The sequence below is a fragment of the Elephas maximus genome, chromosome 8 (assembly GCF_024166365.1).
Source record: "Elephas maximus indicus isolate mEleMax1 chromosome 8, mEleMax1 primary haplotype, whole genome shotgun sequence".
Lineage (NCBI taxonomy): Eukaryota > Metazoa > Chordata > Mammalia > Proboscidea > Elephantidae > Elephas > Elephas maximus.
Window position 1 is genome coordinate 46130841 of NC_064826.1, and position 18225 is coordinate 46149065.

The 18225-nt window shown below is 39.9% G+C and overlaps 1 protein-coding gene across 2 annotated transcripts in view; it reads left to right on the forward strand.

Moving 5' to 3' along the window:
• Window positions 1-1421, forward strand: part of RELN (reelin) — a 526658-nt gene extending 525237 nt beyond the window's left edge. For both annotated transcript variants that reach the window (XM_049893075.1, XM_049893076.1), the window contains exon 64: window positions 326-1421. In XM_049893075.1, coding sequence (XP_049749032.1) covers window positions 326-422 — 97 coding nt within the window. In that variant the 3' untranslated portion in view covers window positions 423-1421. The remainder of the gene's footprint in view (window positions 1-325) is intronic.
• The last annotated feature ends 16804 nt before the right edge of the window (window positions 1422-18225 follow it).

Genomic DNA, 18225 nt, shown 5'->3' on the forward strand with positions numbered 1-18225 from the left:
TTCCAGTAAATGTTGTCAGGAAGAGTTCAAGAATAAAATTAAATTAAAAATCCAAAAACATTTTGTCCATTTTTGTCATAAATCAAGAGAATTTGCCACCTTACTTGGTTCAGAACTCACTCATGAAAAGAAAGGGACTTTTTTAAGGCCAAAGGCAATGAATACAGATGTCAGACCTAAGGTTCTCTGTCCCTGGTAATGCCTGCAATTTTTCAAATGAGTATCAGAGTAACTGAGGAGCTGGAATAGATTGTGCTTTCACTGATGGGACTTACATGCTTTTTCTCCTTTCCCTCCCTGTCTCTACCTCCTTTGGTTTTAACAGCACTCGCAAACAAAATTACATGATGAATTTTTCACGACAACATGGGCTCAGGCACTTCTACAACAGAAGACGAAGGTCACTTAGACGATACCCATGAAGAATCAAAAAGCTTATTTTTCCTCCCAACATGTGACGTGTTGCTTTCCTTCTTTTTCCACACCCTCTAAATCTCGCACTGCATCTGGTATCAGGAAATTTCTGTGAAGGACTTGGTGATTAACTGAAAGCCCTTCTCAAGACAGAGTGTAAACCACTTTCCCACACTGTGAACTAATGACAAGTGACTTATTTTCTCATAAGCAAATGTCTTAATGTTGATGTGTCCGTGAAAATTGTGATCCGTTGTAATATCAGTTACAGTGGCAGTATTGAAAGTAAGAAATAGTTTAAAAGAAAAAAAAAGTTTAAGCACAAAAATTTAAGATATTTTATGTTTTAAATGGCATTTAGTACAGTATTTAACATTCTTGGTCACAAAGCTATTTAAGTGGACTGTATTTCAACTATGTATCATGTTTTATATGATTAAATTATCATTGTTTGTCCTTTGTGTATTCTCTTCTACGATATAACACATTGACCTGTATTTCCTTGTTGCGTTGCAATATTTTGCTGCTGAATTTTGGGCTACTTATACTCTGCAGAAAGTTATTTGAAATAACTACTCAACAAGATAGTTGTAAAGATATTGTATTCCTTTAATATACTCCTTAAAGTGTATGTTGGTTTAGCGTTGTTTTGTGGGTAAGAAAAATGCTTGACCTTGAAATATTTTCTACTTAAAAATTGTGAATGAAGACCCTTATCCCTGAAAAAGGGTTCCCATTTCCTTGTCTAAGGGTTTTTTTAAGTGTTCCGTGGCTGATTTACTAACAGTAACTGCCATTTTTTTCTGTGGTAACAAAGTGATTTGTAAACAGTGGATGTTTTCATTGTGTTCTCTTCGTGGATTGTTTTTTCCCACGGGTCATATTCATACCTTGTGATGAAGTTGTACCAACACCAGCAACATTATAATGGCCCTGTAGCCCTGTAAAAGGTTCCACTCTAGGGTGAACCAAGCTAAAAGCCCATGCTTAAATAAAAATTATGTCTAAAAGTCACTTGAAGTTCATTTGTCTTTATTCATTTGTAATTAAATTTTAGGTGGGGTTTATAGGCCTGGTCAGGTTTGGAAAGGACAATGTCAAATACATTTACCTTTTTTTTTTTTTTTTTTGCCTCATCCTGGATAATACCATTTATGAAGCCACACTTCCAATTTAGCCGTTTTTTTCCTTACTCAGCTTTTTCTACTTGATCACTCTGTAATCACACTACGAAAAGTCAGCAGAGAATTCTGAAAATAATAAGCTTCTGACACAATGTCTGACTCATAATAAACACTTATGCATTCATTTAGCAAATATTTGTTGAGTGCTTGGTATGTGAAAGGCACTGTACTAAGTGTTAAGGATAAAATTGTTACCAGAATAAGGTTCTCGCCTCTCGCTAGTCAAGAATGAGCAGGTAAGGGACGTAGTTTTCCACAAGAGCTAAACTTTATTGAAAAGGCTGGCAAGCGGAGATGAGGAGGACCTAGAGCAACGCTTACCCCTGTCTAACAGAACAAAAGACTGCCGGAGTTTTTAAAAAAGTTTTGGGGCAAGAAAAGATTCATGTTTATTCATAGACACAGGCGGGGATATGTTAACTAAGGTGCCTGCGCAGTAGCTTTCCAAGATGACTCTTGTCCTGGGAGGCCTCTGGGATTCGTAGCAGGATGCATTATGGGGTGTCGCGCCTGCGCAATCTCCTGCTCCCCAGGGTTCAATTCCCCAGCTGGGGCCACAGCCCCTCACTGCCGCTGGTGGAAGGTCACACAGCAGTCACAGGTGGATATTCTGCTCATGTTCCTGGGCCTGGTTTTCTCAAGCTGCTTCTGAAAGGCAACTTTAAAGAAGTTTGCGGGCTATTTTTAGATACCACACCCCATTGTTCTGGGGGAATGGCTTTGTTTCTGCCTTGGCCCATTTCTTGTTATTTTGTTTGTAGATTTGGGGGCCTCTCTATTCTCTGTCTTATTAAGTCTCTAGGTTCTCTACTCAACCCTATCACCTCCCTGATAGTATAGTCTATTTCTCTTTTACCTGCTTCTCCTCTAACCACACCAGTCTCTTCGCTATTTCTCAAACAGGCACCCTCAGATCTCAGGGCCTTTGCCCCTGTCTTAAAATGGTGATTGAGACATTGTCCCTGCTTGCTTTTAACACCTACAAAAGCAAAAGTATGTTGATATTCTTGGATTTAGTGACTTGCCAGAGGATTAAAAAAATGTCCAGGAAAAAAATTTTAACACTGGGATTTTTAGAAATGGCATATTTTCTCAATAGTTTTGACACAATTAATGCTAAGCCTTAATGCGCCTACAAAGAATGAATCATTCATCTTTTGAAGGAAGACTACCACCCTTGGAAAAAAGGGAGTGCCTTTTTAAATACTTAAGTGTGAAAGAAGTAACTTCTTTCAGAGGATTTTTCCTACTTCAGTCATTTCATTTACACATTCGTTCATCAAACACCTATTAAGGGATGCCATATGCCAACCATGGAACGGGAACTGGGAATGCAGTGGTGCAAAAGGAAACACAGTTTCTGCCTGAAGGAAGTTCACAGTTTTACGGAGGAGGGTGTTCACCAAATAATTACACAAATAAATTTGTAGTTATAACTGTGGTAAATGCCTCATTCAGCAATAAACATGCTTTTACGTCATTTATTCTGTATCTACTACCGTGCTCAGATACTTTATTCAGGATATTATAATAAGGAGCCCTGGTGGTGCAACAGTTAAGTGCTCAGCCGCTAACCAAAAGGTTAGCTTGTTCGATCCCACCCAGAAGCTCTGCAGGAGAAAAACCTGGCAATATGCTTCTGTAAAGATTGTTGTTGGGTGCTGTCAATTCCGACTCATAGTGACCTCATGTGACGGAGTAGAACTGCCCCGTAGGGTTTTCTTGGCTGTAATTTTTATGGAAGCAGATTGCCAGGTCTTTCTCCCATGGAGCCAAGGGGTAGGTTTGAACCGTCAACCTTTTGTTTAGCAGTCAAGCGTTTAACGGTTGTGCCACCAGTGCTCCTTCCCCTAAAAAAAAAAAAGATTACAGCCTAGAAAATCCTATGGTGTTCTACTCTCTCACATGGGGTTGCTATGAGCCAAAAATCAACTAGACAACAATAATGAAATGGACATGGTTCCCTTCCTCAATCTGTAGTCTAGTCAGGAACAGAGAATTATCAACAAGTACATACTATACAAGTAAGAGGTGCTGCAGTAAAGTGTATGTTGTTGTTGTTGTTAGGTGCCAAGGAGTCAGCTCTGACTCACAGTGATCCCATGTACAACAGAACGAAACACTGCCTGGTCCTGCACCATCCTCACAATCATTGTTATGCTTGAACCCATTCTAATAAGCACATACACACACACAAAATAGAATAATAGCTCTTTCTAGAAGTGGGAGTATGAAGGGAAGGCTGAATGAAGGAAAACTTCATATATGAGAGGCACGGCCAGGGCAATACTTAAGCAATAACAGAGACCTAGCTAGTGCAATTAAACAAGAAAAAAAATTAAGAGGTATACAGTATGATGCCAACTAATTAGATTTTTAAACCTGCAAACAAATATTATATATTACTTATTAATACATGCATATGGAGTAAAAATACAAAAACATGTTATGGAATAGTAAATATAATTCATGATAGTAGTTACTCTCTGGCAGGGGAACAAGATCAGAGAGGGATACGTGAAAGACATCAGCTGTTATCTGAAATATTTTATTTCTTTTTTAAAAATCAGGATAAAATATAGCAAAATGTTAGTTTGATTAAGTTGTGTGTATACGAACTTGTTTGTTGTATTATTCTCTATTCCCATGTGAAAAATCTAAAATATTATAGTAAAAAAAGATAAACATAAAAGAATAAGTAGGCAACAGGTAGACTTAGTGGGGGGAAATATAGTCTAGAAATAGAGCAACATGTGCAAAGACTCAAAGGGAGGAACTAGCTTGGTACCTTGGGGGAACCACACATCATCTGAATTAGGGGAAGGGCTTATGAGCAGCCTGAAGAAATGGGCAGGGCCCAGTTTTGCTGGGGAGTCAGAAGCTGGGTAGGATGGGGAGCAGGTTCTCATACTAACAAAATTCTGCTTTAAATCAGGAGGCATCAGGAAGCATTGGAAAGTTTTTAAACAGATGGCTTTTGCCAAGTTCACTCTGGCTGAGGTGTCATGTGTGGCTGGAGAAGGTTAAAAGAACCTGCAAAGTAGCATTGATAGGTAGGTCTGGGATAACAGCTGAGAAACAGTAACAGAAGGGATTTTAAATGATCTGACAAGAATTTTACAAAGGATCCATACTTCTCCAGAGTAGCTACAAATTGTCTTACACAGAAAATATAGTAGTAAATATAGAAAGTAACTATGAATTTATTCACTGTCTGAAAAAATTATCGGCTATTATTAAAAGATTTCCAGTTTAGAGGTAAGAAGGTCTTGTCATTATTACTGCAGCTTCCATGTAGTCCTTTGGGTGCTTATTATAAATGAATTTTTACAGTTTGCTTTTTTTTTTTTAAATCCAACATGAATGGAAATTGGTGGTGTCTTTATGGACCCACGAGACCATGCAGTGACAATGGGAAAGTTCGCCACTCTCCAGTGGCCTTACTACCTCATTCCAGGGACTGAACTCACTGTCCAGAAATCATACCAATGCAGCAGAGAGAAAGAAGTTCAGTCTGGAAAACTAACCTTTATGGAGCATGTGCTGATTGAATAATACATGGAAACATACGTGGATAATAAAAAGGCACAGAAATGTGTGTAAGAAATATTGCCACAGTAAACCTAGAGACAGTGAACTAACTCACAACAAAGTTGTTACAGACACCCCATAATACTACTGTTTATGGAAAGCAGACATATTGTGATAAGTCAGATACTTCTGAACATCTCTACAATCACCTTAAGAGAAACCTAAGAACTAAAGAAGAAACTTAAGGACTAAAGAGGAAATCCAATCACTTCTAATTCTAAATTGCTTTTGCACAGATACTCGAGGTGATTTGAAGTTTATTCTTTGGTCTGCTTCTAAATTTTCTAACTGTAACAAAATACTTATATTTTAGCATTTTCTATCTTCAGATCTTGGTAAAACAGCAAAGGAAGAAAGTTGTCTTCGGCCCTCTCTCCCTACATCGCAACCCCATACAGCCAGAACCCTTAATGAATCCCCAAACCACAGAAAGGTAGCCTGCCTGGGTTACATTCTACAGAAAAATCAACCAACTTTCCTACTCAAGAAAGAAAGGATAACTCAGATTTATTGAATGTAATGTCAGACACTGTGGTAGCCAATTACATATTCATCTCACACAGAATAAGCTACAACTTTTTCCTAAGGAATTTATATTTTAATAAACAGTGATAAACTTCCAGAATGCTTCAAGATCCAAAAGAAGGAATTTTTTACTTTTTTTTAATTGTGGTAAATACATATGTAACAAAACATTTGCCATTTCAACATTCTTCAAGTGTAAAATCCAGTGGCATTATGTTTATCATGCAGTTCAGCCATTATCTGTTTCCAAATTTTTACATAACCCGTAACAGAAGCTCAGTGTCCCCTAAGAAATGAGTCTTCTCCTTTTCCCCTCCATCCCACGTGCCCTAGAAACCACTAATAAACTTTGGTCTCTACACACATGGCCTATTCTAGATATTTGTAGATACACCTCCAAAAATATGAAAATATATATGTGCAAAGTTATGCACTGCAACATCCCCTGTAATGTAACTGTAAAATATTGGAAAGTACCTAAATGTCCAAACATAAGGTAACTGTTTGAATAACTATGTAGTAATAAATACACTGCACATAATGTAGTACCATGTCACCGAAAAAAAAGACTAAGATCTCTGTGGGGTGATATGGAGTGATTTTCCTAAGATATTGTAAGTAAAACAGCTACACTCAAAAGCATGTAGAGAATGCCACCTTCTCTAGAAGGAAAAAGAGGGAATAAGAACTCTCTTAGGGTTCTCTAGAGAAACAGAATCAGTGATATACATATATCATTGAGAGAGAGAGAAATTACCTCCAGGAATTGGCTCATGCAATTGTGGGAGCTCACAAGTCCAAAATCCATAGGGCAGGCAGCATCCTGGAGACTCGTGCAGGCTTTCACCCCAAGGTCCCTAGGTCAGGCAACAGGAAGAGAGAGAGAGAGTCCTGCCAAAATATCTATTTATAGTCTGGAAGCAGAAGACACCTGCAGGAAACTCCCTTTTCAACTGACTGACTGATTAGATTACATTATGGAATAGCAACTGGACTAGTGTTTGGCCAAACCACTGGGAACCACAGCCTAGCCAAATTAACACATAAAATTAACCATCACAAGAACACATACATATATTTGTTTCACTTTACAAAAGAAACATAGGACGGATAAATGAGAAAATCATAGCATTGGTTACTGAGAGGACATTGGGCAGATTGGGTGGAAGGAACACAGAGAATGACGCTTCTCTGAGTATATCTTTTGTACAGTTTTCACTTTTGGAATCTTCTTAATATTCCACATATTCAAAACATAAAATAAAGTGACCAAGGATGGGAAAAGGGGGGGGGGAATACTTAAAATTGAAAGTCATCTCTAAACTAGAAATAATCTAGAGTTCATAGCAATAGAAATAATCTAGAATTAAGAATTGCTGTAGTGATACAACTGCTTAGAACAGTGCCTAGTTAGTACATGTAAACGCTGAATAAATGTTAACAATCAATATTACTACTGTCGTTATGTCAGCTACCTGGATGATACACCCCAAAGTAGCTTACAATCCATCTGTCTACAGTGTTGGTACTCAAAACTGTGGTCCTCAGGATCAGCAAATAAACATCAATTGACGGTTTGTAAGAAATGCTTCTCTCAGCCCCCCTCCAGATCTACTGAGTCAGAGTCTGCATTTTCAGCAAGATCCCTGAGTGACTGGTATACACAGCAGAGTTTAAGAAGTACTGGGCTACTGGACAGGCCAAGTGTCAAAAGGACATCAGAAGTGCATGCCACAAGAGACTCTATTCATCCCCAGTATCTCATTCTCCTAGGATTTGTTCACAGATGTTCAAAAGCTTGAAGAAAAGCAAAATTGATTTTACACAGCATGCCCAGATTATCTGTAGTTCCTCCGCAGGGGACCCCAGAGGGGTCTGGTGTCTTGGAAGAGAGCGCCCTCCTGTGGAGTAGAAAGGTGAAGTTCCAGCACTTCCTCCCTGATGAAGGACAGCACCAGCGCTCTCAGGCGACTCCAAGCCTCCACTCTGGAGGTGAGGTCTCCTCCTTAGAGGTCACTGGTGTCTCTAGGTGGGCTTTTCAGCTGCAAGACTGGCAGTCAAATATCTAGCTCATCACATGTATGATTACAGTGTGCATGCGCAGGAATGCACAAAGCAGAAAAAATTATACAGATCCCTGATATACCAACTACAGCCACCGCTAAGACATAAGGCCAAACAAAGTTTTATATTGAATAGGTTTCTACCCTTCAGCTTCTTGGATCCGGGTGCTTTGATCGCCCAGCTCTATTATTGCATCTTAGTCGTTAGAAACAAACAGGCTGCTTCCTCTTTTCCATTCTTCTCCCTTCCCTTCTTCTCTCCCTTTTTTCTTTCCTTCCATTCTCCATCTTCCTTCCTTTGTTACTCCTTTCAAAGAAGTAGCATGTTATGGTCCTTTACTTAATAAAAATCAAAAAGCTTTTTTGTAAATGCTAACTGAAATGCCTGGAAAAGAACCTATCTTCAATGTGAATGCCTTGAAATTGGTTGAATAATCCCCGAGCCGGCATTGCCTTGATGCACAATTAATAGTAAATATTTATTTGCGAGTAAATTGTTAACTGAAGGCAGCTCCTCAAAGCTGTGTGTGTATACACATATGTGTGTGTATATATGTATGCGTGTATATGTATATATGTACGTGCGTATACACACACACATACATATACACGTATATATATTTCACAGTGTTACCCAACATTTCCTAAACTTTCTAATGTTCCTGTTGCACTCTTAGTCTCTCCAATGATTGCATTTAAAAATATTTTAGGGTGTTTTCATTTCAAAATAATAAGTAATATTTCCCACTTGAGTACTCTCTCTTGGTTCTTGGGCTTTCCTCATCCTCGAAACTCTACATTTGTCTCTTACTCTCAACCTCAAAGCTGCAGGAATTTCATCTTGAGGAATACATGGGCTGCGGGACGAAAGTGGGTGTCGTTTCGGCAGCTTCGTGGCGCTGGACGACGAGCGTGTTAATTTCCAAGCACCCCTTAGAAAGTTCTAGGTGTTAGAGAAGAGATCTCTGGGAAGCAGGGGTGCCCAAGGCCCCGAGGTCCCCCGCGGGGGCGGCGGCGGTGGCGGTGGCGGCTGGGCTCCCCGGCCGGGGCGGAGCGGGCTCGGGTTACCGGAGTGGCGCGGGGCGCAGGGCGCGGCGCCTCCACTGCCCGGGGCGCCTCCTCCGACAGCCGCTCGCGGAGGCAGCGGCGACGGCGGCGAAGCAGCAGCGGCGGCTCCGGGAGCGCGGGCGGCGGCGGCGGCTCCGCCCAGAGCAGCGCCGGGCAGAGCCGGCCGGTGAGTGCGCGCGGAGCGCCGCGGGGACCCCCGGGAAACGCCCGCGGGCGCGCACGGAACGGGGACCCAGAGTAGGGACTCCGCGGAGAAGAGCCTTCCTCAGGCTTTCGAGGGCAGCTGCGGGTCCTCTGCGCCTCCCGGTCCCTTCTCCCTGTCGCGGTCTCTCTTGCTGGTTCGACCTCGCTGTCTCCATCAGGCTTTCCTAAAACTAATAGGCAGCAAACTTGACTTGCCCACTCCTTGCCCTGTCTCTTCACCCTACCCCAGTGCCGTCGAGTCAAATCTCAAGGAGTGCCTTTCTTTGCAAACGCCTTCTAAATCGCTTCTCCACCCTCTGCAACTACAGAGTAAGTCTTTTTTTTTTTTTTTTTTTACTAGAAGGGACCCCTGTTTTCCTCTTAGGATCCCTTTGGGTCTAACCCAATCCTTGCTGTGTAGAGGTTCTTTTGCTTAACTTCTCAGGCGCCAAGATGTTGCTTCAAAACACTCTTATCCTTACCCTGTTCTACCAGTGTCAAGACGCCTGCTTAGTTCTGCCTGTTTGTACTCAAATCGATTTTTTTTTTTTTTAAATAAAAATACCTAATTCCTTACGACTTCTCCCGAGAGACCAGGCCAGTTACGCCAGTGTGGGTTTGTTGGGCCCGCTTTTGACTGTTTGGGGTTCTCTGTGAGACTGGGCCCTTCTACTCGACAGAACCTGAACCTCCGGCCCTCGGGCTTCTCCGCAAAAGAAGGGGGCGCTAAGAGTCTTCCAGCCCTAAAATTTGGTAATGGTGGCTTCCTGCCTAAAAATCCATTCGCCTCCTAGACACTTACCGTTGAGGGGGACTACCATAATACAAATTCTGATAATAAGTACCCTGGACTCGGATAGCTCCTGGCAGTGTTTATATTTAGTAAAGACAGTTGATCAAAAAATCAGTTTAACTACTGACTGTGCCTCACCGAGCGAGCACTCTGGGCCAGGCATACTGGGCATTCTTATAAAGTCCCTAAGATTAAAAAAAAAAAAAAAAAAAAAGCAAGGCTCTGCTAGCTCTGAAAAAGGACGCAGTCAAATACATTGTGAGTTGGGAATATTGTTTTCTTCACTCTTATGAGCAGTACTGTGGTATCACTCAGAGATAAAAACCAAACCCACTGCCATTGAGTCGATTCCAACTCATAGAGTTTCCAAGGAGTGCCTGGTGGATTTGAACTGCTGACCTCTTGGTTAGCAGCCATGGCACTTAATCACTACGCCGCCAGGGTTGAGAATTTAAAAAACACTAAGTGGTTAAGAGCTTGGCTGCTAACCAAAAGATCAACAGTTCGAATCCACCAGTTCCTTGGAAACTGTAGGGCAGTTCTGCTCTGTCCTATAGGGTTGCTATGAGTTGGGATCGACTCAACCAAACTGGGTTTTAATGGAGATTCTAAGGAGCTCTAGTGGCACAACGGTTAAGTGCTCAGCTATCCTAAAATTTAGCATTTTGAGCCCACCCAGCTCCAGCCCCACAGGATAAACACCTGGCGATCAGCTCCGGTCAAAATTACAGCCCAGACAACCCTGTGGTCAAGTTCTCCTCTGTCACATGGAGTTACTGTGAATAGAAATTGACTCAATGTCACCTAACAACAACAACAATGTGGATTCTTACAGCAACAAAAATGGCAACATTTTCTTTGGGGTGAGATCCTGCTTTTTCTTATCTGAAAACTGGGAAGAATGTGTTAGCTGTGTGTTATTTCAGGTAAGCTTAGGGACTAGCCCAACATGAAAATGGAGGGAAATTTGAAGTATGCACTAAAAAGAAGTATGCACTAGGAGATATAATAAGCCTTTTTGAAAATAAAGTTTGAAATATGCTTTTGCCAAGCCCTCTTTCTAATTACTGTAGCATTGCTTTGTATCAGAGGACTTGCAGGCAGGGGAATGGAGGCAGGAGAGAAAGAAATTCTAACTAATTTGCATAAGAAAGAAACTTGGGGTGAAGAATTCCTAGGTAAGGTTGCTATGGCTAATATCTTAAGTGCATTGCTGGAAAGCATTCTGGTCTGTTAAGTAACACCTGAAGCCCCAACTCTGTCACGTAGTATTTCTTTTTTCTCTCTCACTCTTTAACTACTCTGAAACTGTACAGAGTTACACGTTCCTCATTAATTTATGAGCGATACCAAAAGAATTGACTCAATCCAGCAAGTATTTCAGTGCCTTCCTTGTACAAAGAGCTTTGCTAAGAACTGCAGAAGAATGAAAGATTGAGGAATTTTCTAGTTAAAACAACAACAGTAGACTAGCTCGTACGTAAGGTGCTGATGCAGGTTTGTTCTGCCTATTTTATAGCAAAATCAGCTGAATTTTCATCTTATTCTAAATACTGTGTGTTTCCCCTACTATTCAACCATTTGTAACTCATCTACCATTGCAGGTGTTCTACATTTTAGAAATTCCAAAGTAAATGGTTTTCTAGGAAATATTATACCTGAAATTAGATATGCCCATTTTTCCTGTTGTTCACACACGACAGTTGATTAATAAAGTCAAAATCAACAAGAAAAATGAGACAATGATTTTTCTTTCCTTTGGTTTCAAACAATTGAAATATTGCACCAAGGAAGACAAAGTGAGCAGGGATAAATCTAATCCTCTGGTGCCCCCCAAAACTGTGCTTTATCTAAATCTTCTTGTTGGGGATAGGTCCAACTTCATAAAATCTTTCAATCCTTCATTTGGAGGAGAGTTCCAGGGGTTAATTTAATGAAATCTTTCATTGTAGGTACTAGAAACCATCAACATCATCTTCTCCCCCAAATTCACCTTGGAAAATAATTGTATTTGGGGGAACATTTTGGGAGGGGAACAGTCTTTTTTAAAACCTTTTCCAAGTTGACTTTCCCAGAAAAGTGGACATTCATTAGAAATATTGCATGCCTTTCAGAGGGTTCCTTGTGCCCAGGTTCTGAAACCTTGCTGTAGAACAGGGACTTAGTCAGAGGTACACATGGGGTCCCCATGAGCCGGAGTCAACTCTATAGAAACTTACTGATTTTAGGTGGGTGAAGAAGTGAAAGTGAAACGTGGTTGTGGGTAAATCCACAAACTTGTTATGGAAAGTTTACCTCTAACTGAATGACTTTGATTTAATTTACTTTCAAGTTGAATTAATACCTGGCCTCTTGAGTAAGTGGTTGTGAACAGAGGAGTAATGATTGTATTATTTGTGAATGATTAAAGACAGATTAGCCCTATTAATTTTTCGATTGATCGAGATGACCTTTTATCTTGAACATTATGAATCTGTCTTATTTTTTTTCCTTTTCTTGCTCTTCTCAAGGAAAGTGCTTCTGAGAGGATTTGCTGTCAGTACTGATGTCCCATTCAGGACACAGTTTCTCATGCGCCAACTTGGTAGCCACACACGTGCATGTTTCATTATATAATTATCTACTATAATTCAATATAACTCACCGTGACAGCAATGACTGTGTCTTAGGAGGGAGTGGTTGATATTAGGAATAAATGGACAGCAATGGGAAATATTTCAGACGTAAATTCTTCCAAAGAACCAGCCCAAACCCAAACTAAGCCCACTGCCGTCGAGTCGATTCCAACTCATAGCGACCCTGTAGGACAGAGTAGAACTGCCGCGTAGAGTTTCCAAGGAGTGCCTAGCGGATTCGAACTGCCGACCTCTTGGTTAATAGCCATAGCACTTAACCACTATGCCACCAGGGTTTCCCAGAAACCAACCAGCAACTGCCAAATTAACTTTCTTTTCCTCTTCTTTGCTTAGGGCAGGGGAGCGAGCTCTTCCTTCCCCAGCTGTCAGCCCCACTGACCAAGGTTTCACTGAACTGTGCTGGAGCTCCGAGCTGGGGACCCTGCCCTGCCTCTTGTGGTGCCCATTTGATCTGGGTAAGTAGAGGACTCCCAGGACTAGTCAAATGTGAGAATGTGTCATAAGATAGTGATGGAGTTTAACTGGATCAAAGGATTCCTTAAAATTTCCAAAGGCCTGAATCACACACCACTTTTTTGGAAGAAAAGGGTAAGAGAGAAAATGCCAGAACCATCACAGCTTAACTGATCCCTTGATATTAATCAGCTTTGACTTATCTTATTCTAGAGTGGCAACTAGAATATCATTGACAGACATGTATTGAATGAATAGATTAATGGAAATCATGCTTTTAATCCAAGCTCTGCCACTAACTGGGTATGTGATCTTGGACAAGTTGCAAATCAACTAAGTTGTTTGGACCTCAGTTTTTCTGTATATAGGTTGCGAGTGTCATTGGGATCAGTAGTTCTCAGCTACTAATGTGTAGTTCCATGCATTTGAATCACCTGGGAAATTTATTTAAAAAAAAATGCTGGTGCAGAGACTCTGATTTAATAGGACTAGGGTAGGCCCAGGAAATACTAATGTGAACCAAATCATCACTAAGAACTGATTCTAAGATTGTGTCGTCTTAGAATAGAGTGCAGCCCACAAAATCCCTGTTACATGTAGCCCAGCCCAGCATTACGTGCACTCACTCGGTGGTAACCAAGCCTGAACGTGCCTTTCTAAGAAGCGGTCCAGATCAAGTATTTCAATGTATTCACGTTTGTGCAAGAAGGCGCTATGCCATCTCACCTTCAGCACTCCCACAATTCCTTGCAGAGTTCTCAGGACCCAGTATATTTTGATGGACTGAATTAGGTGTAACCCTGCCCATCCAAGATTATCAGCTAGTCTTAAAGGCCCCCAGAGAAGATTATGTCTCTTGTCTTGGTATCCATGCCAGTGTTTAGTAGCCTATTGAAATTTTCTCAATGACTTGTTGAGGTAGGGGGAAAAGGTGTCAGCAAGGGATAAGGATGATTACCTTGATCATTGCTGAAATGTGAGCTTCTGTGTCCAAAGTGAGATAAAAAATGATCCTCACACCTTCTCAGGTAATTGTAGACTATAGAGTTACCAGAACTGGAATAGGAAAAAAAGAGGACATTGTTTACCTTAATCATTTTTGGGAGCCTAATTTAGTTTAGTTGTCATTACATTGTAAATTCTGTGGATGTTCACACTTTGAAAATTCTTTTTAAATTTAAAGATATAACATATTAAGTTTTAGTCCATGCAAGTTATTTCAGTGTATCCTACTCTTTTTTCCTCTAATGCTCTTCATAACCGAAAACACTTAGACAAAAACCCAGTATATACGTATGTGTGACTGTCAGATTATTGGAAGAAGGGCATGCACTGATAACTGGTGGAAAGCCATTAAGGAGGAAATGTAGGTTATTCTTTACCTACTTCTCAAAATGAATTAACATACCAATAGTATACCGGGAAAAGGTAGGTTTCGTCTTCATAACTTTAACTCTAATGATACACTTAATTGTTACTAAACTCAAATGCCCACTTATGTATTTATATATAAACATTTATACCCCCACAAATCTAATTTTTTTAAGGTAGTATAAATAGTCAGGGTTGTGCTGTCCTTAGGGTTATTGTTAGTTTTTTTTTTTAATCTTCCTCCAAACAATTAAATGTTACAAAGTAATTAGAAATGATAAAATTTCTTAATTCGTCCATGTTTGATTGAATACTTTTAACAACAGTCTCTAAGCTAGCAGGGTTTTTCCTTCCTGCCTTCTGCCATCCCGCCTTCCCTTCCTCCCTCCCTCCCTTCCTCTTTGAATCATTTATTCAATAAATATCTGATGAACTCCCTCTGTGTGCCTGTCCTCATGTAGCTTACATTCTAAGGAGGGGCAAAGAGGAGGAGACAGAAAATAAAGCAGTAAAATATATAGTATGTTGTTGTTAGCTGCCGTCCAGTCAGTACAACAGAACGAAACACTGCTGGTCCTATGCCATCTTCACAATCATTGTTATGCTTGAGCCCATTGTTGCAGCCACTGTGTCAGTCCATCTCCTTGACAGTCTTCCTCTTTTTCGCTGACCCTCTGCTTTACCAAGCATGATGTCCTTCTCCAGGGATTGATCCCTCCCGATAACATGTCCAAAGTATGTGAGACGTAGTCTCGCCATTCTTGCTTCTAAGGAGCATTCTGGTTATACTTCTTCCAAGACAGATTTGTTCGTTCTTTTGACAACCCATGGTATATTCCACGGTATATTCAATATTCTTCACCAACATCACAATTCAAAGGTGTCAGTTCTTCTTCAGTCTTCATATTTCATACTCCCTTTCACCATACTTATTCAATCAGTATGCTAAGCAAATAATCCGAAAAGCTGGACTATATGAAGAAGAAGGTGGCATTAGAACTGGAGGAAATCTTTTTAACAACCTGCCTTATGCAAATGACACAACCTTGCTTGCTGAAAGTGAAGAGGACTTGAAGCACTTACTAATGAAGATCAAAGACAACAGCCTTCAGTATAGATGCCACCTAAACATAAAGAAAACAAAAATCCTCATAACTGGACCAATAAAGGAGAAAAGATTGATATTGTCAAGGATTTCATTTTACTTGGATCCACAGTCAATGCCCACGGAAGCAGCAGTCTAGAAATCAAACGACGTATTGCATTGGGCAAATCTGCTACAAAACCCAGAAAAAGACCTCTTTAAAATGTTAAAAAGCAAAGATGTCACTTTTGAGGACTAAGTTGCGCCTGACCCAAACCATGGTATTTTCTGTCGCCTCGTATGTGTGCAAAAGCCAGACAATGAATAATGAAGACTGAAGAAGAATTGATGCATTTGAATTATGGTGTTGATGAAGAGTATTGGATATACCATGGACTACCAGAATAATGAACAAATCTCTCTTGGAAGAAGTACAGCCAGAATGCTCCTTAGAAGCAAAGATGGTGAGACTTCATCTCATCTACTTTGAACATGCTATCAGGAGGGACCAGTCCTACCAACAGGCTTGGTAGAGTACATGGTCATCGAAATACAGGAAGACCCTCAGAGAGATGGATTGACACAGTGACACAACCGTAGGCTCAAGCATAACAATGATTGTGCAGATGCTGCAGGCCCGGGCAGTGTTTCGTTCAGTTATACATAGGGTCCTGAGAGTCGGAACTGACTCTATGGCATCTAACAACAGCTACACCATCTTTAAAAAAAAATAAATGGGTGAGGCCACTTAAATGTTCATTTTTTCATAGTAAGCATTCATATACCCAAAACCCATATAATGTCTAAATTTGATAAATCAAAAAATAGTACACAAAATAAAATATTTTGAAAAGCTGTATAAATTTATTATATAGAGCGGTAGTTCTCAATCCTAGAGGAGATTTGGAAATGTATTATAGTGACTGGAAGGTGCTACTGCCATTTAGTGTCAGGGCCAGAGATGCTAAATGCACTGAATACCAAAAACAAACTTGTTGCCATCGAGACGATTCCAACTCATAGCAACCCTATAGGGCAGAGTAGAACTACCCCAGAGAGTTTCCAAGGCTGTAATCTTTACAGAAGCTGACTGTCATATCTTTCTCCCATGGTACAACTGGTGGGTTCAAACCGCCAACCTTTTGCTTAGCAGCCGAGCCCTTAACCACTGTACCACCAGGGGTCCTTACATGCACTGAATAGTCCCACACAATGTCCAGTACAGTCCCACACAAATCCCATCCAGAATACCAATAGCACACTTTTTGAGAAATGCTGATTGAGAGTTAAAAATAAACCCACCAGAAAACAGAAATGATTTTATGAAAATGGTTGAGTACCCCCAGAATGATTAAGTGATTCTAGGGAATAAAGCTACAGTTGGAGAAAAATGGGGTAGAAAACTGTTGCTTCCTTTATTAGTTGTTCCGTAATACTTGCATTTTTATCATGTGTGTATTATTTTTACTAAAAGTTAAAATAATAACTTTTAGAAAAATAAGTGATTCATCTTCCAAATTCACTTAAAGTAGAGAACTTTTTCTTATTAAAATATTTGTCGTTCAAACTTAATCACCAATTTGAATTACTGAGCTTTTTACCAAAAAGAAAATTCTGGAGGCATTTCTTGTGAGTATTAATGATCTTTCAAGTGTTCCTAGTTGGAAAATAAATCTTGTAATTTATCTTTTATGGAGTTACAGTAAATTAGTGCTGGAAGGGGTTCATTTTCTTTAATGGAATTGAATGAATTTTTCTGTCAGAGTGGTTTTGATCAGAAGTTCTATGTAGGACAAAGGAGGATTGGGATATGGTCAAATAACTGCATTGGTGTCTGCAGTCTGCCTTTTGTGATCATTCAAGACATGATCCTACTTGACCTTTGCAGTTTCATTGCCTATAACCACCTAAAACACAATTTCTACCAGTGCTTTTGGTATTCCATCAACATCATCTATTAATTTTTAACTTTACATTTCACTGTACAGAATCATACGTCCTCTTTTGCCTTCTATCCGTTCTTCAAGAACCATTTCAAATCCAGTACCCTCTCTGAAGCTTTTCTTATCTCTAGTCTTCTGATTTTGTTAAAACCAGCATGCATTATAAGCAACAAATCATGACAGATGGGAATACATGTTTATAATTAATAAAATTTAGATAAAATTAAACACTTGTATATAATTAATCTGATACACATTAAATGAGACAGCATAGGACAGGAGTGTGGTTTCTGAAGTGAGAAAGATTTAAATTCTAATCCCAGCTCAGCTATTACTCAGTTGTACCCACAGATACTTCGTCTGAAAAACGTGGATAATTCTTACATTATATGGATGCTGTGATTCTTTAATTACACAGCCTCATGAAATGTTAACTACTATAATTATGTTAAACTACATTGTGCTTCTATTCATGTTATTTTAAGTCGATTACTAGTTTTTATGTGCTCAGTTAATAAGTTACCAAGTATTTATAATCAGCATCAATATTTTCGTTGTTGTTGTGTGCCATCGAGTCAATTCCAATTCATAGTGACCCTATAGGACGGAGCAGAACTGCCCCATAGGGCTTCCAGGGAGCAGCAGGTGGATTCCAACTGCCATCCTTTGGGTTAGCAGCCTCAGCTGTTAACCACTTCGCCACCAGGGCTCTTTAATATTGTTTAGATAAGAATTATTTTTTATTATCATTGCACACATAACTCATACAGATCAAAAAACAAATCCTATTTATAATACCAAAAAATTGGAAAAAACATGTCTAATTATATGAGAGGTGGTTCACTAAATCATGGTACATATATATAGGAAAATATTTTATAACCATTAAAAATTATGCTTATGAACCTGTTTAACAA